The following is a 27,055-nucleotide window of genomic DNA, read 5'->3' as shown; positions in this document are numbered from 1 at the left end:
GGGAGATGCCAATTGAAATACATGGTTCAGATGTGTTTTAAAGCTCTTGATTTGGATTCTCCTGCAGAAATATAGTCACGCAAGGAGACCACCACTGGTCACAGCCAGTCAAATTGCTCTTTCTCCTATGGCACTGCTGTTAGCAACTGCTAGTAGGTTATTCAGCCGACCTCTTCTGATTCTGCTTTGCTGCCTGATTTCAAAAGATTTGCCCTATATGGCTCTCAGTCACAGCTTGATGTAACCACTGCTTGTTTGCATGCATCCCCATCATTTTCATATAGGGTCTTCCTCCCCACCTTCATGTTAGAAGGCAGAAGAATCAGGAGCATTTTTATATGATAAGAAATTTATGCAGGGCCAGCTAGAATCAAGCAAAATGAAATTCAGCTGGAAGGGATGGCAAAAGGCTCAGAGAACTTGTGACTGCCAGAGAAGTCAGTGTTCCTTAAATAAAGAGGGTTCAGCTAGCAGGCAGCAACTCTGACTTTGCATTCATATTGAAGCAGGCTCTCCAGCCATTCTAGGCAGACAGATCAATAAAATCAGAGGTGACTTAATGCCAAGAACCTCAGAATTCAACGGATTTCTCTTGTCCTTCTTTAAATTTATTCTATATTGATGTGGAATGCTAGCCTCGGAAACTGAGATGAGAAATTGCCCGGTTTAGATTCTGGTTTATGACAAGCCTACTGAACAGTGTCCTTAGAATGCATCCCCTTTGGTTTCTCAGTTATCACATCTATAAAATGGAGCTGTTCTACTGGAAGGAAAATGATTCTAATAGTTATCAAAACATTGTGAATGAAGATTCATCATAAGTGAATAGCCTAAACAGCAAATGTCTTATGAGAGGTGAATTTATATCCCATGTATTTGAAAATGCAGTTGATTGCCTATCAGAGATTGAGCAATTAGATTATTTTTGCATCATGGGTATGCAGTGAATGTGGTAGATTTTATTTTATATTTTTAGCTACATAAGTGGAAGAGTTGACTCATACACTCTCTTCCTTGATTGTTTTTGTGCAGACGATGCATCTAGCTTCCTAGTGTATCACAGTACTGTACAGTATGCCACATTGGTCATATTCTTAAATTGATCAAATAGCCCCTGATAGGGTAACAAAATACGTAAATGATCATATGGATATGGCTAAGTATTTACCTTGTAATAGAGAATTTATCCTTCCTTCTCTCCAGCTGCACAGATTCTTATTGTACCAAAAAGGAAAAGCTGCCTCTAAACTTACCTCTTACATGATTGATCTGATGCCATTCCTTTAAAAACTGGAGATGTTGGGAGTTTTGTTCATACCCCATACTGTGTAGATGGTACACAATTTATATAACAAAGCAGCAGGGGGCTCCCTATGAGAGCGTGAGAATTGCTATGGAGAAGGACTGGCTTTTTGTTGGTGGTGGTGTTTTCAATTCAGGCCCTTTTCTGCTGAAAACTTGGCCGTTGTCCTGTGAAAATTCCCTTAGGGATTAAAGTGCAGCTACAGAAGCAGTGAGACCATTTTATTGGTTTAAGAAACTGGTTAACAGTTGAGAGAGATTATACTGGTTTCTAAATTCCAGAAACCTGGATAGATGGAGCCTGAGATTGCTTTGGTTGTAGGGCCCTTCTCTCTGACCTGAGTGAGGTTCATGGGAAGGGACTGTACAGGTGACTCCTTTCTTTAGAATCCTTTATATCTTAAAAGGGAGACTTTTCTATGTTCTCATTAGTGTCTACATTTAGTTTTCTTAGTTTTACCTCCCTCTGCTCTAGAACCTATGCATACTTCATGTTTGTTGTTGAGGGCCCAGTGCATTATAACTAAGGGTGTCTTGTAAAATGAAACCCATTCCCCTGAGTGAGAGGCTCAAAGAATCCACACAGCAAAGGTGCAGGTTTTTGCACTCAGAGGTTGCTCTTGCTATCGTAGGAATTCACTCTGTGATACAGGTTTGATGCAGAGAGCATTGCTACTCACAAATCACATGAGGTATACAGTTTGTGTGCAGTGATATGTCACAGCTTTTTATTTATGTGGCCAGCTCAGTCTGTTCTGCTCCTTTCAATGCCATGGAAAGTGCATCATTTTCCTCCCTCTCTCCTCCTTCCCACATATCATCAGCACCACCCACTACGTTCTGTCCATTAAGTCCTCTGTGTGCCAGAAAACCCCAAAAATGATTAAATGCTGATAAAAGAATGTTAGAAGGTTAAGATATCAACCAATCAACCCCCTTACAGTCCTCCTAAATTGTGGGTGGTAAGTATAACTTTGCCCTTTTAACATTGGAAATAAGAGGTTTTAGTTGGTGTGGGGGTTTTTCTCTTTATGTTGAGGAAATGCCTGACATCATTTTAAGAAACAAAAAGATTTGGTAGCAAAGACCAAAGAGAAAATAAGAGACTTGCTTTGCAGTTTCCATAATTACCCTAGTCTTTCTTTCATGATTTTGGCACATTCTTTATTGGGAAAAATTAAGGTTAGCCAAATTTAGGTAAGGTTTTATTTATGAGAGGCCTAGAGTTTTTAAGCTTACAGCAATTTTAAAAAGTCATTATTACTCTAAACAAAATATATAAATGATAATTTAAAAAGTGTTAATTTTTACATATTATATCCCGCTAGCCATAGAATTATTATTATTTTTTTTAAAAATATATTTCTTTATTGATTTCAGAGAGGAAGGGAGAAGGAGAGAGGGATAGAAATATCAATGGTGAGAGAGAATCACCAATCGGCTGCCTCCTGCATGCCCCCCACTGGGGACCGAGCCCACAACCCAGGCATGTGCCCTCGGCCGGAATCGAACCCAGGACCCTTCAGTCCGCAGGCTGACGCTCTATCCACTGAGCCAAGCTGGCCAGGGCCAGCCATAGAATTATTTATCATTATAATCCTACTTGATTTTTACTTCCTTAAAGCCCCTGAACTACAAAGTACCCTCCTTTCCAACCTCTGTCACCACCACCCACCACTATCCACCACCACCATCCATCACCAACACCCAGCACCTAACACCACCCACCACCTACCACCACTGTCCCACCCAGATCTATGGGAGGAAGATGATGGTGGAAGAGACTTGAAAGGCAGCTTGGTAACTCATTGGCTCCTTTTCTTTGGAGGAGAGTTTGTAGGTTCATAACATATTCTTCAAAAGCAATTAATGTAGGAGGGGCTATAGAATCAACTTCTCTGGACCTCCTTATTACATTTTTAGTAAAGTAGGAACAAGAAAGAAGATTCTCTAAGAATCTTGTCAAGAATTCTATTTCATATTGAAGCTTAATATACCATATCATATAACTTAAATTAATTTTCATGAGCCCGTGTTTTATCACTACTCTGCATTATTTTTTTTTTGTAATAGAGCTATAAAAAAAAACCATGGTAAATATATTCGACCGTTTCCATCAACGGCTGCTTGGTGAGGTAGGTCAGGAGGCATGCCTCTTTGGAGGCACCCTGGAGGTGGAAGGGTAATGAGCACTTATGTCTGCTGAATGCCAGAGCTGCCAAATTGGAGCTCCTCACGACTGGTGTGTATATGCTCTGACAATTCTTTTATTATGGCTTTTACTAACCTATAAGTAACTAACTGTGGTTGTTTAATTACAGAGGGAACATCCCCACGCTAAACAGGTACCGTATGTTTAGTTTTTTTCATTTACAATTAAAAACACCCTTTCTGTAAACTTAGAATAGTGAAATCAGGGGAAAAAATAGCCCTATACTGGACAAGCTAATATGTTATCTTCTGCTGGGGAGTCCATCCTGAGCTCCCCTTTAGATGTGCTAAGTTATTCTTTCTATTTGGAAAACATGTCTTCAGCTTTTCTTCAGCTATTCAAAAGGCAATACTTGAAAAGCCTCAGTATAGAAAAGCTCTTGTCAACTGTATGAGAGGGGAGTTGTCTCCTCAATGTTCATCTTTGCTATAAACATCTTTTTTTTCTTTTTCTAAGTTATATGTCTAGTTGGGGCTTTCATAGGAGAACCCCTTAAGGTTACCACTATCCTAATTTTTTCAATTTTGAGTTTCTCTTATTTGCTTCTCGTTTTAGAGGAATGCAAATTCAAAAATAGCTGATCTCATGTTTTATAAATTTGTTTGCTTTTTTTTTCTAAAATGATAATAATGATGTGAAAGTCAAGTTTTATTTCAGACCTATAATAAGAGTCACATTGGAAAAGTATATTTAAGTTTTGATGTGTATAGCCCTGGGAAGAGGTTTCTAGGCCAATATAACACAGTGATATTTTAGTACTTTTGAGTTCCTCCTGCTTCTGAGCCAAGCAAGGCAACACAATGCAAGTTTGAGAGGAAAGCAATTCTGATTGGAATTTAATCCACAAAATGCTAAAGCAATAATAGGTTGGTGGCAAGCTCTTTGTACATGATCACTTATACATTGAAATATTTATAGGCTTATGTTTATTTTGTCCCTCTCCCTTTAAATATTAAGCAATCAAAACTCGTTAAAGCTTTTAGCATCCAATTTAGATGGGAGAAGAAAGGGAATGCTTTTGTTTGGTCCTCTTGCCTACCCTTGGAGAGTGGGCTTGGTTCATTCCTGCTTGCCTTCAGCTGTTCTGACCCATGAACATAGTACCAAGGGAAACTGAATAGTGGATATTTCCCATGGGGTTCAGCTGAATAAAAATGATATTTAACCCTATGTTTGCCACAAGCACAGCCTGATAGCTTATTTAGAGGGAGTTCCCTTTAAGTGTTATCTGGAACTCTTTTATCTTTCCTGTCCACTACCAGGCAGGTAGAAAAGATACAGTGCCTCACAAACTTGCTCCTTTAGTGAATATATTTGGTGATCCTAGAAAAGAGGATGATAGCATTTCGGAGTTCATACAACTCTGAATCCCAATTTCTAGTGAGCACCATGTGTAAGACTTGCTTGCTGTGTTTCATTTGTTTGTTTGTTTGTTTCATTCATGGTATCAATGGTTTCCTCTCTCACTCTGCCTTTCTATTCCCCAGTACTGTCAAAGACGAAGTACCTTCTTCATAGTCATGATTTGCCAAGGGAATAAAAATCCGGAGTGTCAGTCTCTGTAGTCTGTGTGAGCAGCACTTCCATCCTATAAAAAAATTCCATTGCCTTTTATAATTACAATTTTCAGTAGAGTACAGTATGTACCCAGATCTCAAGTCCACATTGCTGGCTCTCTTCCCCCTGCAATGCTGCAGGTGGTGCACTTAAGGAGATTTTAGAGCAGCTCCCTGAAGGTCAGGTGCCATTGCCTTGCTCTGAACTTGCTTCCGATCAGTATGCCGGTAACATGTCAGGCAAGTCCTAGAGGCATCCTTCAGCTTGGTCCTTCCTAACAGGCTGCCCTGATTGACTGGGCATTCAGAAACACTTTACAGTATTATTTATCAGTGCATACTGCTGAGGTGCATCAAGGAATATACAGCTTCATTATGTTTTTAGATTGAACAAATCAGTTCAGTTCTCTTCGAGCATCTCCATTTAGCACTTGTTTGTCATGCTTACACATACTGTGAGACCCATGCTCTGCCCTTTCATATCCTGCTGGGATTTATTAAGGGCTTTTAGTGAAGGTATGCTTACCTTGGTATAGAAATGTCTGACTATAAAATAGAAATTTTGCAGTTTAGGGTTGAAAATATCTCTTTTTCAAAAAGGGAGGAGCTATAATTCTTATGACTGCTGTGTCTATCAGCCCATTAAAGAAAAAAGTAAATACTTTATAAGTTCCTTTTATAGACTGTGACTTGTTTCTGTATGGTAAATAATGTTTTTTATAATGATCTACTAAACCATTCCAAATGACTTAGAGTTGTCGCACATGCATATATCTATCTGTGAATACTTAATCTATTACAGTTACTAGAGAAAAATGCCTTAAGTGTTGCCTAGTTACAACTTACTTGGCTTGCTTACTTTCTTTTAAAATAGGAAATGTTTTAGGGAAGGGGAAGATGCAGAATGGTTTTTAACCCCTATGTGCTGTTTATTCATCAGACATGCCATGATGTCATTGTATTAAAACTGCCATGAAATTCCTGACAGTCCTTAGATTTTTATTTGGAGAGATTTTGGAGTGGTAAAAATATAGTTTGTGTGTCTGTATACATGGGGCAGGGGGCAGGGGGTGGTGGTGGTGGTGGAATTCAAATGAAAGGGTTAATGTGACTATAGCAAGACAGCCTTATCCATACTGGGTAAAAAACCAAATCTGCTCTGCAACCTGACCCTATTTCTGAGTTTTCTCCTAGCTCCTTTTCTCTATTGTTACTCTCCCAGCCCTTGCTCCTACCCTCCTTGTCTAACACGCTTGGTTGAATTACCATTTAGAATGTCCTTCTCCTCCAACCTCAACCACTGTGGCATGACTCATGTAGCTAATGTCAGCGACGTGCTGTTGGACAATTCGTTCACTCCACCATGCCAGCGGATGGGTGGAATGGTCTCTTTTCGGACTTTTGAAGATTTTGTCAGGTAAGACATTGTGGAGCTGTGTATGTACAAGAGGAGCGATGGGCGTCTGTGTTTTGGGGGTCTCAGATTTCTGCCAAATGAATAAAGGTCCCCAGAAGAGCCATGAGCCAGCTAAGGAGATGTAGCCCTTGCTGTATATGCCCTCAGAGAGGTATATGTCCTTCCATTTCTACCTCTTATTCAGACTCTACAAGCCTCTAGTTGTTATATGAGCCTGGTCAGAAAAAAAGAAACAAACAAAAACCATCTTTTCCTTAGGAGCTAGCAGAAGAAGCTGTCTGCTCTGTGATGAGTGAAATGTCAGGAGAAATTAAACACAACACTAGAGTGAGCCCACCAGAGACGATACATCTTTTGATTAAATGCATTCAGCATCTATCTCTTGATGTATACTGATGCATTACCCTAGGGGGAGGGGTAATTACATTGGTCTGTCACTGCTCCAGTCCCAGGCTCTTTCTGTTACTTTAAGACTGATGATGACAGCAGTGCTCATATCTTACATATGAAAAAAGCAAAACAAAAAGCTTTAGCTCATTCTTTATTAAAAAGAAAAAAATATGCTTTATTAAAGTTGAAACAATCCATCCCCCTAATTTCTGCCACTTGGTGAAATTTTGCATATCACCCCTAGCCACTCGTGATTGCGTTCAGTTGACTGTTGAGCACAGGGTAGGGTAGATTATTCTTTTAGACTGAGCTGGCAGTGGCAGCGTTCATATTCTGCCACTTGGATTTTCATGGTGGGTGTTTTTCTCTGGTATTTTTCAGGATCTTTGGTGAAGTGATGGGCTGCTTCTGTGATTCCCCACCCCAAAGCCCCACATTCCCTGAGGCAGGTCACACGTCTCTATACGATGAAGACAAGGTATACTGTCCCGTTGGGAGACTGCTTTGCTCCTTCAGATCCATGACTTGTACTATGTATATACTGTCTTTCTGACTTTGGAGTGTTATAGGGAAGAATTCATCTTTTTTAAAAATTCTGACTTGAGGATATTTTTTTCATTGATTTTTTTTTTCTTTTTTAGAGATAATGGAGGGAGGGAAGAGAAAAACATTGATGTGAGAGAAACACATCGATTGGTTGCCTCCTGTTTGCACTCTGACCGGGGTTAGGGATCCAACCTGCAACCAAGGAACATGCCCTTGACCAGGAATTGAACCTGTGACCCTTTGGTCCACGGGCTGATGCTCTAACCACTGTGAAAAACTTGGCCAGGGCAGGAATTCATCTTTTTACCCTACTATTTATTATTTAATTTTATATACTTTATCAAGTATTTTTGGAAATTTGTAGAATATAAATTCTGACCTAAAACATATTAATCCTGGAATCCATACTGTGGAATAGGCTCGGCTGTATCTATTGTAGCTGCTTCTGGGTCTCTGAATGTTGTTTCAAAAACTTCAGCTTTGGTTGCTTCAATTCTTATGTAGTAATGGCTTGGATATTTGCACAGTGGTACTATTATAATCTTCAGGGAATGGTAGACTTTAGATAGCAGGAATAATACGCATTTTGTTTAAAACTTTGTCCTTTTATTAAATCCCTTCTATTCATTTCTCAGTAAACAAGTTGTTGTTTTTCCCTACCAGGTTGTTTTTCTGTGGTTTGACACTTTTACTGTATGATAAATTGTTAGGAAATGTATTATGAGGGAATATGTTCAGATGGCTTCTTTCACTCATTTTTCTTCACCTTCTGTGAAGAGATGTGGCAGTTGGTTTCATTCCCATTTTATTGGTGACAAAATTGAGACTGATCTTCAAGGACATGTCAAGTCAAGGTGTGGGGCCACTTCTAGCTAATGCCTTTGCTGCCTTATCTTTTAAAAGTTGGATGTTTTACTTCATTCAATCTCCATTGTGGATGTTGGGTGGTGGTTTCAATTTGCTTATAGTGCTAGTGGGCAAATCAAAATGTCCTGTGGGGTATATCTCTTTTTTAGTCATTCTACCAAGTACTATAATTTTTCTCTGCCTCTGTATTAGCCAGTCTCCTAATGTCTTTGTCTTGTGTTCTTGAGTTACAGGTCCCCAGGGATGAACCTATTCACATTCTGAATGTGGCTATCAAGACTGACTGTGATATTGAGGATGACAGGCTGGCAGCGATGTTCAGAGAGTTTACCCAGCAAAACGTAAGCCCTCAGCTGGGTGGAAACCTGTGACGGCTCCTTTCCTGCTGGCTGGGTATCATACCCATCTTTTTATCAGTTGCTGCTTGTAAGGCCTCTCACTGTTGATGACTATGTCCTTCACATAGTTCTCTGCCTTTAGGGGTAAAATTCCAAAGGGATAATGAATATCTTTTTATGTCAAGAAATATAGACCTCAACTATTTAAAATGTTTTAGGAAGGGAAGTGTGATCCTAAATCTTTCCCAGAGCTCCAGTCTTGAACTTTGAATCCCCTGCTGACTATTTTCCTTTGGTGGCTTACTTCCACATGTCTATGTCCACAATCCCCTCAGGATTCTTCTGTATCCTCTTATCCCCTCCCTTAAAGGTATCAGTTATACTTCCATTCTCCTTTCAATTTTGTATGACTTATATATCTCGCACTGACATCAAACTTCATAGTTTAAACCTAAATTTTCATCATTTTCCTTCACCTCTTCTGACCCCTCATCTGCTCCCTCCTCCCCCCAAACAAAACGAAAACAAAAAACCCAAGTAACCAGTCATTCAGAAATCATTGACTTCCTCTTTTTCCTTGCCATTGCATGATGCTGCTCCTCTACCACAATCTATGTGTTTATTGGTATCTGGTCAGTCCCCAAGGTCTGTTTTTTGTTTGTACTGTCTCTTTCCCTCCCTTCTTCCCTTTCTTTCTTTTCAGATTTTTAATTCCCTCTACCATCTCTCTGGTTTGAAACCTTATTCACCTCACACCTGAGACACTACAACAGGTTTACTTGCGATCTACCTATCTTCCTTCACTTTTCCCCTCCCGATAGTTTCTATTTTGTTCACCACCAAAAAATTAAATGGCCAAAAATGCCCTCTTACCAAATTATTCTCCCACTCAGCAGTGATTCTCTGTTACTTCTAGGATGCCTCCTTAACTTGATATTTAACATCAGCCTATTGACGAAGGCTAACAATCTAGCCTTCACTGTTCCGTGAAAATACCTAAGTCTTTGTGTCTCGTCTCTTCTACTGCCCCTCACCCGGAATGTTTCTCTTTCTCTCTTTCCAAATCCTGCTTGTTTTAAAGACTTTTTCAAATTTCACCTCTTCTATGAGTACTTCTCTGAATAGCCCTAACTAAAATGTATTTTTCCTCCCTTGAACTTTTAATTGGTCAGCATACATTCACTAGCAATAATAATACTTTTTATTTATAAAGAACTTCTGTGTACAATTTTTTATTTGCACCTCACCACAGTCCCATGAGGTTAGATTAGTTAGGAATTATATCAGTTTTGCACTTGGGGAAAAACTCAAACTCAGAGAGATTAATTAAAGCCCCCTCCTCCCCCCTTTGATCACCAGCTGGTAGATGATGGAGCAAAAATTAGTATTTAAGGCTTTGATTCCACCTCTCGGGGCCACAGATCTAGGTGCTTTAGTAAATAATGTATTCTTTTGGCCCTGAAGATGCTTCAAGTTTAGTTGGAGGGACTGGGTAGGCATGCTCAAAATGATAGTCTGCATATAGTTACATGTCATTGCAATATATGATAGATGCCAAAGTGTCCTCTTCAGCTGTCCTTAATGACAAAGACCCATGTGTTTTCTTTGAATGGGAACTACCTAGCTATAGTGCTTATTATAAAAAAAAAGAACTGAATAGATTTTTAAAAGCTTGATTTAGCAGTATAAACAATTAATGCCATTGGCATTCACATCATGTAATGCTAATGGTAGATACCTGGGAAAAGATGGTAACTTTGTGCTTAACATGAGTCCTAGCATTTACTTCATGTTGCTCTGGGATTATAGTGGCCAACCTGAAGAAAGGCACTTACAGAAAAGTGAAAATAGGGGACATGCCTGGGAATTTTTCTTTAGAAGAGAAATTTACCTTTCTTTTTGCCCTTGTCTTGTGAACACATAAAATTAACCTGAAACCAGGGACCAAAGAAACCTTAGCTGGAAGAGTGCTAATGTTCATGACTGCTGATGCTGCTATTTGCTGAGATAATCTGAAATTTTCTTCTCAGGTTTTGAGGCACTAATTGCCCTTATTTGATTGTTTGGACCTCAACTGTAGGCTTTTTATTACCCCCAGATCTTAGTGCTGTATGTCATGATATGTTGATTTAAAGAGGCAGTTTCTTCATCTTCACTACATAAATTTATAACATTAATTGGCAATAAGAAACTACCTTTTTCTTTTACTGGACTTGAAAACTGAGGCACAGAGAAATCCATTGTCTTTGCCCGAGGCTATTCAGAAGGGTAAGGGTAGACATTCCATGCCTAGAGAAGCTGTTAACTGCATCAGGTACTGTGCTTATCCAGAAATATTAGGCATTTTCAATTCCTTGTTTTGAAAAGAATGTAAAAATAAAAATAAGGAAAGGTAATAAAAAAAGCTGAAATAACTAGTTTTATTTTTCACTTCATGATCATGTTCCTAGCAGTTTAGAAAAAGTTTTTTTTTTAAGCACACATTAAACTATCAAATAGGTTGATCCAAATTGTCCAAATAATCTTCTAGTCCCAGCATGTCTTTTTTTCTCTCAGAGAAATTAGGATCATATATTTGTAAATGACTTGTGGAGGAGATTGAAGCAGTCAGTGTAAATGGAGTTTCTCCAGGTGCTGGCGCCTAATCGCTGGGTAATAGCTGTGGACTTGCTGTGAGGCCCACATTATTACAATGTAATCAGAATCCTGTTGCTCTGCTGTTATTGTCAGCCACTTGTGGAATTTTAAAAGCAATAACAATTTTGACTTTAAATCATGGCATTATTAAAGTTATTTTCTTCCCTTGCCTGAACATAGCTATTGATGCTTGTCTTTGAAGGGCTTGGCTGTGGTGGAATTCTTTGTTGGTGGTGTCAGAAGAAATGTTTCTGTTCCTTGGCACACTGAAAGATCGAGAACCACCACCACTCACCCCTCCCTCCACTCCTCCCTTCACTCCTTCCTTCCTCCATTCTGTCTTCCCTTCCTCCCTCCCTTTCTTCCTTTTCTTATTGTAGTATCAATACTTGGTTATTTATAATAACAGTTATGATGTCAGTACAGATAATTTTTAAATGTTATTAAACCAAAATTTATGTAAATTTGACCAGGGAATTTATTACTAGGAAATTTATTTTTCCAATTATATTTTGCTTATGTTGCTAATTAATTTTATTACTAAGCAAATGCTATAATAGAAAATGTTCTCCAATAGGAGGAAATGGCTTGGGAATGTGCTTATTTATAAGCAGACTCCAATTTGAATTTAAAAAATATATGGTATCATGAAAATCAAGAATTGGCTTATGAACATATCTCTTGGCTAGAGTTATAGCAAGGAATTGATGAAACGAAAGTCTGGACATAGGTTGCAAAAGCCCACATATTTTTTCTATTTGTATTTCTCATATATTTTCACAGGTCATTCAACTGGTGAGATTGCTTTTCTACTTGTTGCCATGTAGCCCCTCTTTGCTAGGGCCCTTTAAGATCATGCTGTTTACTTAGCTCATTAAACTGTTTCTTTGTCTCTGCCTTTTGAGATAAATGAGCAGTACAGATAGAAGAAAGCTTAGATCCAAAGGCCCAAGACTCATATGAGACAGTCCTGTAACTGCTGGTCTCTCTTGCCTTCTGATACACTGCTCAGCCATGCCAAGTGGAAATATGAATAATCACTAAATTTAAAAGTCCATTAGACATTGCTTTTAGCAATTTTTAAAGAGAATTTTTTAAAAAAATACTTTCATGTAAAGTAGGGGGAGGCATGTTCTAGAATAAATGAAAAGATCAGGATTTGTTAGGTTGGATTCTAGGAATGCTATATATGATGGTAGGTGCTATGTATAATTTAAACAACAATTTAGAACCTGAAATTTCCACTTTATGACATTTTCTTCTTCTTCTGATCTGAATGACCTGATTTCATTTATCTTCTGTTTTAGTTTTAATCTTCACATTTGAACATGCTCACCAATGTGATTTCTATAAGTAGAATTGTGCTAAAATCTACCTTGAAGTGAATCAGACCTTAGAGAACTTAGGTGACTTCATATGACTGCTTTTCCTACACAAAGTTCTCTCTCAATTTTGTCCAGATCAATATAAAACCTATCCCATAAGACTTAGTCCCAGGATCCAGATTGAGATTTATTTATTTGCAAGTTTGAAGGTACTTAGCCAAAAACATAGATAGATAACCAAAAAGGATGTTTAGCCCAATTAGAGCCTGTGGAGGACTGAATTGGGGTAAGATTTAGGATGAATGGAGATCTTATCTATCTTTTATTTTACATGTTTCTCCATAGAAAGCTACTCTGGTTGAGCATGGAATCCGCCGCCTTACTTTCCTGGTTGCACAAAAGGTATTGGCGTACTGTCTAACATTTCTTAAGATGCTGCTAGAATTTTTAAAAATCAGGAAGTGGAGTTATAATCATAAACTTATTTGTAGAATTTATGCTGAGAAATAACTGTTTTCTATAAGTTTAAGAAAAACATTAACTCATCTTTTACTCAATTTGGGTTTAAATTTATTATTTCTTTCCTTTCTGTCTTTCATTTGAAAGGATTTTAGGAAACAGATCAGCTATGAGGTGGATCAGAGATTTCATGTAAGTAAAAGGAACAATAATGAAATATTATTTACTGTTTTATCTGTTTCCCATTGATTATTTAAACATAGAATATGTGTGAGTTATTTAGAAGGGCTGGACTGATGTTTGGTCCCACTTCTTTTAGAAAGTATTATAATGACTATTCGATTCTTCTATGGTTGTTGTTTTTTTCTACCCTATAACATTCTCAGTATATCTCTGAGAAATAATTAAGAATGAGCATATACATTTATCTGGATGAATAAGGTAGAAGCAGGAGCTAATTTCTTCTACGCACACAGTGAATCAATAATCGAGAGCTGTCAATTGCTCTTTGGGGTCTTGGCTTTTTCCAAAAAGGATTCAAGTTCTATTATTGAGAATTATCAATTATGAGAAACAATCATTTATTATTAAAATGCCTTAACCGAGCCTAACTTGGTACTTTTGTCTTATGTTAATTTTAGGAGCAGGAAATAAATAAAAATTGCACATTAAGTTGCTTGTTCTCCTATTTAACTGAATTAACTTAATATTTATGAGATTAAAAGTTTTATTGAAAAAAGAAGTAAGTTATTAGCCTGATATCTGAACTAAAGTATACCCATATGATCGGTATGATGATAGCACTAAGACCAAAAACCCAGTTTGCAATAAAGATGTCATTCTCTAAAATGACTGATTGTAGTAAAAATATTTCTTTATAAGTTGATCCTAATATAGCTAAGATTCCAGAGGATATTAGGAAGCCTTAATTTTCCTGATAAGAATTTTGTTTTATCAATTAAGATAATTAAATTAGTTTTCAAGGCCTGTTTATTTGCAATAATGAAGATAATATTTGGGATTCTGGAAATGACTTTCTAAACTTAAAGACCTATGTGTGGTTGCTTTTATTGCCCTTTTGTTTATTAGATCTTTAGCACTTGACATTTCGTTTTCCTTCTAACAGTTCACCTTGTTGGTCTAGTCCAGCAATTTTCAACCTTTTTAATCCCATGGCTCACATAAACTAATTACTAAAATTCTGTGGCACACCAAAAAATATGTTTTTTGCTGATATGACAAAAAATGGTTATAATTTTGATTTATTCACACCGAACGGCTATTGTAGTGTTGGCTATTGTCATTTTTTAATTTAACAATCTAAGGGAAAAGAGGTCAGTACCCCTGACTAAATAGCATGTTTTAAAAATTCTTGTGGCACACCGATTGAAAATCGCTGGTCTAGTCTATAGAGAAACAAGAGAGTCTACCCTGCAAACTAAAGAGCTAAGATTCTCTGAAATGCTCTAGGAAGTGTTGTGGACTACACAACTCCCCTATGTTATTGATGTCAGGAAGCCAAGCAGAGTACAGATACATATCAATCAATAACTTTAGATAGGAAACTGGAGACAGTGAAGAAGTATGAGGAGCTTAAAGGGAACCCTGGAGCTTTAGGAAGAAAAATCCAAAGCTTAGAGAATAAAATTGATACTTGGGGATAGAATATGAGAGACATGAATAAATACTGTGGCCAGTGGATGCTGATCAGAGCTAAGGTAGACATGCCAGAGCCAGGCCCTGGATTTGGGAAGAATATTGGGCTAGGTTCTTAAACTTTAACCTGATTTTTATTTTTTCACTGACTTTGGGATACTATATTTTTCTGGAGAATCATGTTGAATTTGTAAAATTGTTTTCCTTTTTCCTAGTGGTTCAGATGGAGCCTTCATGTTTATAGCACGTGAACTGGTTTCCCATAATAAGCATTTTCATGATAAATTAAAACTCTCTACTAAAAATTTTTAAAAGCCAAAGCAATTAATTATTACGGGCATTTTTTAGTGTGTTTTATACATAGAAAAAAAATATATCTTGTCTTACTGCTAAATCTATGTCGTGTGTGTGTGTGTGTGTGTGTGTGTGTGTGTGTATAGCTTTAAAACATGTTTTCCCTCTCTGTTCTAATATTTCTGGACTTAGGTTGAAGAGGGACATGTACAGGCAAAATCTACTTAGAAATGAGCCCGGCTATGGGTCTTTCTTAGGAATCATGGTCCAGTTCCTATTTATAGTGACATCAAGTGGGAAACTGGTTATATTACCAAGTGACGTGATTTGTCATGAATGTAGGAAAGGTTGCTTTAGAACTTAGAGAAATTAAGGTGGAGACTAGATTTTCTCTGAAGCATTGAATGGCAGAGGAGTTGGGTTATTTTTATGTTAGGCCCCTTAGAAATGATTAGCGGTTACACAGGGGGCAAGGGCAACTATTACTGAATTCCATCCAGGATCTACAATAGCCAGGACCCCTTGGCAGGAGCTGTACAAATCCAGGGCTCACTGCCATGGTGTTGCTGTAAGTTCCTCTGTTGGTGGTAGCTTACCATCATGAAGGGTGCTTAGCCTTTGTCATGTCATCTGATGTGTGCTTGCCCCATAGTTAGTGTAGTGTGAAAAAGAGGAAGCTTTCCGTGAGTGTTAGAGATGAATCCCTTGATCTCTCTGGCTTCTTGGTAATCCACTGTGATGTATGCAGTCTCTCCTGTTCCACACTGTGAAATCCCTATATTATTGAATAGAAGAGAGAAAGCAAGCGTACATGAGAGGGCAAGGAGAGGAGGAAGGTTACCAAGTTGGGTTCAAGAACAACATTGGCTGGTGTGGATGAAGCAGCTCTACTGTTGCATAGTTGTCTCTCAGACCATTTCAGAACCAGAACAAGGCAAACGAGGGCCAGAGTAGAGGTTCCTAGAGAGTGGGTATATTGTTAGGTGTTTTTTTCAGATACAGTGAAGGCTATAAGCATTTCCAAAAATTTGATGTTTAATCTCCACAGTCCCACTGGAATGCCTGCTGCTACCTTAGTCTCTTGACTCTACATGAAGCCTGTTCTGAGCTGGCAATATTTGTCAGCATTAAGGACACTTGGTGTCGAGTCTGTTTCCAGACCATGTAATTAAATCAAGTACCTATCATGGGATTTGAATAACTGCTTAACATTACTATAATAACAGAACATTTGAGGAAAAATTAGCCTATTCTTATAAATATCTTCTTCATATTAAAAAAATATTGAAACCTTGAAAGCCAAAGAACAGGCTTTGAATTTTTGCAGCTATGAAAGCTGCAGCTCTCTGCATTCATGTAGTATTTATTAAGTCTGTTCGTTTCACTCACATTTCATGTTCCAAAACGTGCAGCAGAAGGTGCTATTTAACTGGAATATAAGTATTATACTTTTTGAAGTTTCCATATTTTTTCAGCAAAGTGTTTTAAGAATACTAAAATGTACATTTTCAGGATTTCTTCTTATCCTTTGCCACCTAAGCAAGAGCATTAGGGCCAAAAACTGTGATGAGATTCTAAATCAGTTTTGCATCTGTAAAGTTTCCTTTTGATTCTTGTTTGTAAGATTTCATGAGATTTTTAAAATTCTGCTATAAATAGCCTAGATGCACTTTTATTGATTTTATGTAAATAACTCGCACTTTAAAATGAAATGTTTTGGAAGGAAGAGCCCACTATTGAAAAGAGTTATCATGGTTAAGTAGTTCGTTTCTTTAAAAAAAATTTGTATGTCAACTATATCTCAATAAAGCTGAAAAAAATTGGTAGTTTTGTTTGCTAGTGGATCAACTATTAGTTTTTCAGAAGGTTTGGTTTGGGTTTTTGTTTTAATTACAGTCTATATAATTAGTTCTCAGCATGTTGAGGTAAAAGAGAATTGCACCAGCAAGCTTTCAATTTCTTCATCTCATTAGGTTTTTAACACGATTATTAGTATCATAATCAGCTATGATGTTTTCTGTTGCAGGTTTTCACATTCTCTGATTTGCAGGGTGTCTTGATTGGCTAATTTAGTCAAATTATTTTGATTGTCTTGATGATGGTTGGCTGATTTAGAACACAGCAGGGGTATAATTTCTTCCTGAGAAATGTTGCATTCTTTTGTTTTTTGGTACCAGAACACTAAGAGGGTTTTTCTTTGTGTACATTCAATTATGATATTTACCCATAACACTAGTAGAATGTCTGGAAAGCAATTATATTAGTGATAGAATAAGCATGAATGCAGTTAGTGGAAAAATTGGCAATATGAGGATGAGGTAGGATGAAGGAATTTACTAAAACTATAGGATCAGACTTTTGTATTTCTTTTTTTCTGTGTTTTTCTGTATTCCTGTGATTTTTGTTTGTGTGTGTGTGAATGCCAAAAAGAGGTGACTTTCTATAAAAGTCCTCAGACTTGAAGAATTGCTCATTAATCCTGCTGTCCCATTGCACAGAAGTTCTTACTCTCCTGTTCTGAATGCTTTAAGCTTAAATTGAGGATTTTTCTGTAGAGCTAAAATTTACTCAAAAAATGTTTGCTGATATTATCTCATAACACCTTTTCTTAGCTAACTTTAATGAAAGTGGTTTTTCTTATTGGTGGTCTATTCCCACCTCTGCCAAGAATTAGTCAGTCTCTTTCATTATTTGTAATAAAGGCATTTCTATTCAAATTGTTTGCTTTTCATGCCTTTCAGTTACTACAAATTTTTTTAGTTGGTTTAAGTGGTAAAAAAAAAAAGTGTTTTTTGGTTTCTATTGTTACGTTTTTGAAGGAAAATAGTCATTTAAATAAATGATGTACTAAATAAATATTTTAATTAATTAATGTTTATCGCACTCTTCTATTCTGTCTTAACAATTAGGTAAAATATTTATTTAGTACATCACTTTCCTTTCAGAAATTTTCATGAAAGTATTTTGTTACCCTTCCTTTTTTGACTTGTGTTACCTTAGGTAGTGCTCTGAAAGCCATATTTCTCAAGAATAAAACAAAAATGAGACTATAAAGCCCTGAGCATATACCCTACTGACAATGCAGCTGAACATCTTTCTGTTTAACCTTGAAGTCATCCCCATGTTCTTTACTATTATTCAGGGGAATTAGAGAATTACTTAGAATGAAAACACCATCAGTAAAATATCAGTGCTGTGTAAAGTTCACTTTCAAAAGACTTTTAAAGACCTAAGCCTGGATAGGGGGTTTCCCAGGCTTGCTAAACAAGCTCCTAGAAGCCTGTTAAATGCAATTTTACAGTTAAAATGCAAGAAAAATGTAAGAAGGTTTACTAACTGTGCAAGCTATAGTTAAGGTGAGGGTGAGGTGTAATACCTGTGGAAAGTATTTAATAAGTTTTCAGTAAATTCATGAACCACAACTTTTCAGTATGAGTTTTGCTTTGTTTTTTAAATTTTTTTTAAATTTCTGTTTAAAGAGAAGACTTCTATTGAATCTGGGTTATAACAAAAATAGAGGGGTAATGCTCTACACGTGAGAAGTAGTGTGGTAGAGATGAAGGGCATGAAGAGACCCAAGTTCATATTCTAGGTTTCTGATACTGGGCATATCACTTGGTCATGGCTTCCTCAGCTGTAAAATGGGATACCTAACCTCGAGAGGTTGTTGAGAGCATTCAAGGGGACAACACATGGGAGCGCCTGCCACCTAGCAGGCTTTCATTTCAGCTCATGTTTCCTTCATGGTTCCTAAAGCTCATTGAGAGACATTTATGCAGCCGGTCCTGGTTTCTCTGTCTTGTCCCAATGAGTGTTTGATTATCTTGCACTCATAATGAAGAAGATGCCTAATGAAACCTCCTATAGAGGCACATAGTAATGACTTGACTCTAACACCACCAATAGAGCTTTCCATCCGAGAAACGGGGGTATTTGGTGTTAATAAGTTAAATTTCAGAAACTAATGGACTCTGCTAATTGAATTCATCTTTGTTAATTAATAAGGTTCTAGTAAATTGGTTGCTTTCTTTTGTAATGCCCTGTAAAAGAGCGGTAAGACCAAATGATTCTATGTTCACTAGTTCCACCCCATTCTTTCTTACACATGTAGTGGTAGTGACCAAAGTAACATCTTTACTTTTGTCTTCAAACGTTATTGTTTAAACCCTTCAGATTATTGATTTGAGAGTGAATGAGGAAGACACATGGATTGGGGATTTTATGCTTTCTGGTTAGTTTCATTTTAAGAGTTTCTTAAGGGGAAACTTGGGAAATCAGTCCAATAACTGCTATTGCAGTGCAGAAGCTTAGAGAGTATATTGGTTTTATTTGCCAGGTTGTGCCAAGAGCAACACCCAGGAAGAATTTTTTTTTTCTCACTTGGGAGATGAAAAAATACAATTCCCCGCCCTCTCCCCACCCCCCAAGAGAGGGTAACTATTGAAGTTAGGTTAATGGTGTGGTGATTCTCAAATGTGGAAGTGGGGTCAAAGTGATGGTTACCCAGAGGATCATTCACATTCCCTAGGCTAAGGTTCAGTAAGGATTGTGTTTTCTAAGAAACTGTCTTTTGATGCTTGAGTGCTTCTGTACTATATGTTGATCCCCAAAGAACCATATCTATGAAGGACTGATACATTTTCCCCTTCTTTTAACACAGAGAGAATTCCCTAAATTTTTCACGTTCCGAGCAAGGGATAAGGTAAGAACTAATTCCTTCCCTCTGTTTTGTTTTATTTTTATGTTTCTTTTTCCTTACAAGTCTAAGAGTGGCATATCTTTGCCGTTTTTTTCTCTAATTGAATCTGTGCTTCCCTTTGCCTTACATGTATCTTAGAACGAAAGAAGACTGTCTTCTGAAAGAGTTTGGTTTAGGAAATAATCGAATATACTGACCTACCCAAGAAAGCAATACATTTCAAAATCATCCTTATGCTTTTGATGTGATATTAAAGGACTGCTACACTTAGTAGGATTATTCTCATCACCTACACTTTGTTTATATTCAGAGTTACAGTTTTTCAAATTTTAAAATACAAACTTTCAGACTGTGTTAGTTTCTTCCTGTTACCATTCACTCAATTGACATGTACTCTGGAAAAACAATTTAATTTCAGCAAAAAAATATATTAAATGTAAATATAGTTCTTAAGATATATATGTATATGTATATATAGGATGTTTCAAAGCCAAATACCTCTATTTAAAAAATTATATAATGTTCATTTGTCAAGTATTTACTGTGTCCTTTGTATTGTGCCAGAAATTATAAGAGTATAAGACATGGGTTTTGCCCATGAGCATTTTAGACTAGGTGGGTAAAACCAAAACACTGGTATGTGAAGTAGTTGTTAATGTGAAACAGTTTGTAGTTCATTGTTAAAAAAAAAAAAAAAGAATTATAAAGATATTAAATGCTACAGGAGTTCTAGGGGAATTGATTTTTTTGTTTGTTTTTAATGGAGAGCATCATCACTTGTAAAAGCATAAATGATGAAAGCTTGGGAAGTTAAATAGGTTTTTTAGCGCCTAACCTTATGTAAGCTATAGCATTATCCTTGAATGTAGACCATTTTTGTTGTTCATTAGCACATCATAGCTTATGTTTTTATTTTTAAGCATCTCTTTTACATAAGTACGCATTAATAATATCATTCTGTAACCACTTCTGATGGGCTGTTTTTTCTCCAATTCTTGTGCTCAGTTTGAGGAGGATCGTATTTATCGTCACTTGGAACCTGCCCTCGCCTTCCAGTTAGAGCTGAACCGGATGAGAAATTTTGATCTCACTGCCATTCCATGTGCTAATCACAAGATGCACCTGTATCTTGGGGCAGCCAAAGTGGAAGTGGGCACAGAAGTGACAGACTATAGGTTCTTTGTCCGTGCGATCATCAGACATTCTGATCTGGTCACCAAGGTGGGTGCTGTACTTTAATGGGAAGTTATCCCTGAGGGAAGGGACAGAGGAACAGTCATGGTTCAAAATTAGGTTTTCTCTTTTTGAGTCAAAGCTCTTGTTCATCTCACTCTCTAATAACCAGCAGAAGTCTGAGAATCATTCCTCTTACAGAAGTAAATATTCCATATAATAACAAACTTTTTCCCCTTTCATTTGAATTTCCTTGGTAATGGAATCATAGTAACTCTCACCTGAGAGAAGGAAAAGCATATTAACAGAAAATCACAGGAGAGTTAGGTGATGGATGACAGAGGGTAGTGAGACAAGTTAGAAGTGACCCCATTGTAAACTTGTCTAAAGGTAGGGTAGTTTCTCTACATAGCAAGGTGCTTCCTGGTGTGTTAGTTATTACTACATCCCATAGCCATAACCTTTCTAAACTGCTCTGGCATATGTGAGGTGTAACCCTATTGGGATTCCAGTATCCCCACCTATTGGAAGGAAATGATACACTAAGAGACAGGAGGAAGAGTGCAGGAATTCTTTTTTTTTTTTTTTGTTTTGTTTTTAGTTTTTGTTAACACCAGAGGATATTTTTATTCCCCATGACTTTTTAGAGAGAGTGGAAGGGAGGGGGAAAGAGGAAGAGACAGATACATCGATGTGAGAGAGACACATCGATTGGTTGTCTCCCACACGCGCCCCAACCAGGGCTAGGCATTGAACCTGCAACCCAGGAACATGCCCTTGACCAGGAATCGAACCTGAGACCCTTTGGGCCATGGGTCAATGCTCTAACCACTGAGAAACACCAGCCAGGGCTGCAGGAATTCTTAATCTGACCCTGCCTGCCCCTGCTGCCTGTGGTTATTGGGTTGACTAGGGAGAAAGGTCAACGCACTTCTAGCAGGTGCTTTATGATTCATGACATACCACCGCTTAATTCACTGGTTCTCAACCTTCCTAATGCCACGACCCTTTAATACAGTTCCTCATGTTGTGACCCAACCATAAAATTATTTTCGTTGCTACTTCATAACTGTAATTTTGCTACTGTTATGAATCGTAATGTAAAGATCTGATATGCAGGATGTATTTTCATTGTTGGTGACCCACAGGTTGAGAACCGCTGGGCCTTAAGTAATTATAATAGCCATTTCATTATTGCCTCTTAAAACACATTAATGTTGATTTCATCCTGCATAGGAAGCTTCTTTTGAATATCTACAAAATGAAGGGGAGCGGCTGCTCCTGGAAGCCATGGATGAGTTGGAAGTCGCTTTTAATAATACAAATGTTCGTACTGACTGCAACCACATCTTCCTCAACTTTGTGCCCACGGTCATCATGGATCCATCAAAGGTACGTTTCTTCTTAGCTTCTCTCCCAGAAGTAGCAAACGCAAGCAGTGAGATTCATTCATATTTATTCTCACTAGGACCTGGACACAGGTACTCTTGATTAGCTGGTTGAGCCCTTGATATTTAAAGTTTACAGAATGCTTATAAGACTGGTTTTTGGGATGGTGTCAGAAATTTGCTATAGCTTTGAAAAGCAGACCTCAAGAATGAAGGTGGTATGATTTATCTTGCTGGTCATTTATTTATAAGCAGTACAAAAACATAAAAACTTTTCCACTTCCTCCATTGGTACCTGTATAATGATATTTGCCATGATAGCAGTCCTATCTTATATAATTCCCTAGGATTTCTCATCTAGAATAATTAACTTGGTATTGGGCATTTTGGCAAAATTACTGCCTCGTACTAAATGTTACTTAGCTCGTGGCTTAGGGATGTCATATACGTTCCCAAGTATCTAACCTGTTTGTATTTAGTATTTTTCCACAGGTAGAAAATTTGGCTAATAAGGAATTTCACAAGTATTATGTATGCTTTCTTCCCTGAGGCTCTGTTCTAAAATGCATTCCATATAACTTAAGGAAAACAAAGTGATTCTGTACTTGACCTTTTATCCCATAGAAGGCTGCTCTCTGCTGCTGCTCCCTCTAACCTTTTTCTTTCATATTGTGGAATTGGATTGGAGAACCAGTATATACCTCTTTATTTATTTTTTAAACTATGTTTTTATTGATTTGAGAGAGAGAGGAAGGGAGAGAAAGAGAGAGAAACCTCAATGATGAGAGAGAATCATTGATCAGCTGCCTCCTGCACGTCCCCTACTGGGGATTGAGCCTACAACCTGGGCATGTGCCCTGACCAGGAACTCTTGACCTCCTGATTCATAGGTTGATGCTCAGTCACTGAGCCACACCACCTGGGCATACCCCTTTCTCAAGATCAATTGTAGGCATAGACTTTTGCTTTTTGAACTTAGTATGTAAGACCTGAAAAATCTTTTTCTACTTTTTTTCTTCAAGACTCCAAGCTATTGATCAGATGCTTTATCTGTCAGGAAAGCCTAGGATAGGACAACTCATTGAGTACCAAGTCTCATCATGTAGTTTAAGCAAAGGTTCCCCTAAGCATTCTGGGACAGATGAAGCTGAAAGACTTAAACATGGCCTGGACACTATATAACTATATATATTTTTAGATTTAGCCTACAATTTCTCATTGAATTTTTATATCAGCCTCTCTGTTCTACTCCACACACCCATATACCCTGGCTCTGCCTTTCTAATCATAGGTAGTTGTTAATTTCCTTTATAGAGAAATGTTGATTTTTGTTCCCTTGAGAAAAGAATGGATAAATATCACTTGGTTAACAAGCAACTGTGGGGATAGGTAAGTTAACTCCTTAAAACCCATTTTAACCTAAAATTCTGTGGTGCAGAAACAAATTGCAGGAGTGGCATATACTTCTGAAAAACCACAAGAGAAGGGTGATGTGAGTTATTTTTCAGAGTTTTCTGAATTGAGAAAGCATTTTAGAAAGATACTTCACTTAAGAAACATTAATTTTGAGTAGTATGTCCAGTTGCCTGCAGCCATATTGGAAAATATGTTTTTGCTCTAGTGTATCAATAAGGAGAAATCACACCTAAGGCTGTAGGGTTAAAATAACTTACCTGACCCTGAAAACTAGAAACACTAAACTGATTTGGTATAAAGCTTAGGGAAACTAGGGAATATCTGCTTCATATACTTAAATCCCAGTTGGACTTGGCAATGACCAAGCTTCAGAGCTCTGTTTAGAGAAAACATTCTAGCACCACCTACAAATTGCCTATTTTTAATTTGTGCAATTTACCAAGAGACATATATTATAAAGTTTAATAAAATGTATGGAAAAAAGTTCATGGTGGTAATTGCTATGTTGATTTAAGGTCCTGAAAGTGCAATGAAACATAGTTACCATGCATATAAATGCTACTTAATAGCTATTTAACTAGAGATTTTATTCTTATTTGGGGCTTCCTCTTAAATCCCATGGCTTGTAATTTTAGATATTGCAGACCTTTGAGATAGAATATGAATGTAATTGGAAAAGGGGGAAGGAGTTGCACACATTTGGGTGTTGTTAGCCATAGAAAACTGCTCATACAACAGGCCAGCATGAAATTGTTCCTGACTTATCTAAGCAAAAGTAGGGTTGGGGAGAAACTATACAACTTTTTGTAAGGAATACATGTACACATCTCGAGAAACCAGCATCTTGTTCCATTCTTCCTTTCCCAAAGATGGGCAGACCTAAAACAAGTCCTAGTTACAGGTTTTTAAGTTTTGTGCTTGGTGATTGTGTGTGTCAGATTGAGGAATCTGTGCGGAGCATGGTAATGCGCTATGGAAGTCGGCTGTGGAAATTACGCGTCCTCCAGGCAGAACTGAAAATCAACATTCGCCTGACACCAACCGGAAAAGCAATTCCCATCCGCCTCTTCCTGACAAACGAGTCTGGCTATTACTTGGACATCAGCCTGTACAAGGAAGTGACTGACTCCAGGACAGCACAGGTATAGTAATGAAGCACTAGTCAAACTTTGAGATCTCCTCAAAGTTTTTATTTGGTCCTACGGATAAGCCACTTGCACTTGCTATAGAAGACCCAACCTCATAAATCCCATTGGTTCACCTAGTGGGCTTGTCCTCTATTAGTTAAACGATTGCATGAATTTGAAAAACTTCATTTGCCTCATAAGATGTGCCTATGTTCTTAATCATCCTATATAATAAAGCGGTAATATGCAAATGGACTGTCACGCCCTTGCACAAGATGGCTGCCCCCATGTGGTCAAAGATGGCTGGCAGGGGAGGGCAGTTGTGGGCGACCGGGCCGGCAGTGGAGGGCAGTTGGGGGGCGACCGGGCCTGAAGGAGAGGGCAGTTGGGGGCGATTTGGCCTGAAGGGGAGGGCAGTTGAGGGCGGTCAGGCCTGAAGGGGAGGGCATTTGGGGACAATCGGGCCGGCAGGGGAGCAGTTAGGCGTCGATCAGACTGGCAGGGGAGTGGTTAGGGGGTGATCAGGCTGGCAGGCAGAAGCAGTTAGGGGCAATCAGGCAGGCGAGCGGTTGAGAGCCAGCAGTCCCGGGTTGTGAGAGGGATGTCTGACTGCCGGTTTAGGCCTGATCCCCGAGGGGTCCCAGATTGGAGAGGGTGCAGGCTGGGCTGAGGGACACCCCCCCACCCCCCGCCCCAATGCACGAATTTCATGCACTGGGCCTCTAGTGGGTGTTATAAAAACCTCCAACCTTCAGTCTTGTATTGGTGAGCCCTAATAGATGCCAAGTGAACCTAACCAACTCCAGAAGTAATTGTGTAATTTGGGGCTCGCCTTAGTAGGCTCTAGTGCTACTTGAGCAATCTCACCTTTTCTGATCTGATTTGTCCTTCCTGTTTTCATCCTAGTTAGACCACTCATTGGCAAGTAAAGGAAGGAGGATTGTTGAAATATGTCACCAAGTTCTATCTTAAAGAAGGAAAATTTCAACATAATAGTTTGAACAATATCAAGGAGTGATTTTTATCATATTTAACCATTATGATATTCCATTTATACACATTATCTTCGAAGAGTTCAGAGTATTATCCTATATAATAAAGAGGTGATATGCAAATTGACCATCACTCCAACACAGAAGATGGACGTCCCCATGTGGACACAAGATGGCCAGCAGGGGAGGGCAGTTAGGGGCAACCAGGCCTGCAGGGGAGGGCAGTTACGGGTGACCAGGCCGGAAGGGGAGGGCATTTAGGGGCAATCGGGCAGGCAAGGGAGGGACGTTAGGGGAGACCGGGCCAGCAGGGGAGAGCAGTTGGGGGGCGACCAGGCCTGCAGGGGAGGACAGTTGGGGGCAACCCCAGGCCTGCAGGGGAGGACAGTTGGGGTGACCAGGCCGGCAGGGGAGGGCAGTTAGGGGCAATCGGGCCGGCAGGGGAGGGCAGTTATGGGCGACCAAGCTGGTAAGGGAGGGACGTTAGGGGAGACCGGGCCAGGAGGGGAGGGCAGTTGGGGGCAACCCCAGGCCCGCAGGGGAGGACGGTTAGGGGCAATCGGGCCGGCAGAGGAGCAGTTAGGCATCGATCAGACTGGCAGGGGGGTGGTTAGGGGGGGTGATCAGGCTGGCAGGCAGAAGTGGTTAGGGGCAATCAGGCAGGCAGGCAGGCAGGCGAGTGGTTGGGAGCCAGCAGTCCTAGATTGTGCCAGCTGGGCTGAGGGACACACACCAGCCCCCCATGCACAAATTTTGTGCACCGGGCCTCTAGTATGTCTATAAAAGAGCAAAGTGCAAACTTTAACCATTTTTCAGGTAGAAAAATTGAGAATGTGAAAATGGAAAGTGACTTTTTTAGTAGTTTGTTCCTGTGATAACAGAATTCCTTTTTAGTCTGTTTTACCACCTTAGTTTCTAACTATTTGGGCCATTTGCTGTGATACTGAATTTAGTTTAGTTCACCATTGCTCACGCCTTTTTATGAATTGAGATTTTATTTCAAGACTTTGGACTGAACTTGGAAAGTACATGTCTTTTGTTTAAAGGTTGAACTTGTTCCAGTATTTGTACTCAAAGGTTTCAGTCTATTCTATGCATTGGGTGCCAGGAAGAGATTATATGTCTCTTGTTTTTATCTGTATCCTTTTAAATCCTGGAACAGAGGCAAGAAAAGACATTTTTATCAGTACTTTGATGATGAATTTTAAAACTCTGAGTCTGGATAGATGTCAGAGTGACCTTTCATTTTGTGCTTTGAGTA

The 27,055-nt window shown here is 38.6% G+C and overlaps 1 protein-coding gene across 7 annotated transcripts in view; it reads left to right on the top strand.

Moving 5' to 3' along the window:
* Positions 1 to 27,055, top strand: part of ACACA (acetyl-CoA carboxylase alpha) — a 206,338-nt gene that overhangs the window by 90,107 nt on the left and 89,176 nt on the right. For 5 of the 7 annotated variants that reach the window (XR_002830099.1, XR_002830098.1, XM_023756841.1 and 2 more), the window contains exons 30-39: positions 3,624 to 3,647; positions 6,344 to 6,487; positions 7,259 to 7,355; positions 8,524 to 8,631; positions 12,936 to 12,992; positions 13,197 to 13,241; positions 19,660 to 19,701; positions 20,704 to 20,919; positions 22,108 to 22,263; positions 24,614 to 24,817. Coding sequence is in view for 5 of the 7 variants with exons in the window: in XM_023756841.1 (XP_023612609.1) it covers positions 3,624 to 3,647; positions 6,344 to 6,487; positions 7,259 to 7,355; positions 8,524 to 8,631; positions 12,936 to 12,992; positions 13,197 to 13,241; positions 19,660 to 19,701; positions 20,704 to 20,919; positions 22,108 to 22,263; positions 24,614 to 24,817 (1,093 nt within the window). In the remaining 2 variants the exon portion in view is untranslated. The remainder of the gene's footprint in view (positions 1 to 3,623; positions 3,648 to 6,343; positions 6,488 to 7,258; positions 7,356 to 8,523; positions 8,632 to 12,935; positions 12,993 to 13,196; positions 13,242 to 19,659; positions 19,702 to 20,703; positions 20,920 to 22,107; positions 22,264 to 24,613; positions 24,818 to 27,055) is intronic. The other 2 variants (XM_023756842.1, XM_023756844.1) reach the window with 1 other exon arrangement.

This window comes from Myotis lucifugus, unplaced genomic scaffold (genome assembly GCF_000147115.1).
Source record: "Myotis lucifugus unplaced genomic scaffold, Myoluc2.0 scaffold_99, whole genome shotgun sequence".
NCBI classification, from domain to species: Eukaryota; Metazoa; Chordata; class Mammalia; order Chiroptera; family Vespertilionidae; genus Myotis; species Myotis lucifugus.
The sequence above is the reverse complement of the archived record's forward strand: the minus strand, read 5'-3'. Positions and strand labels throughout refer to the sequence as shown.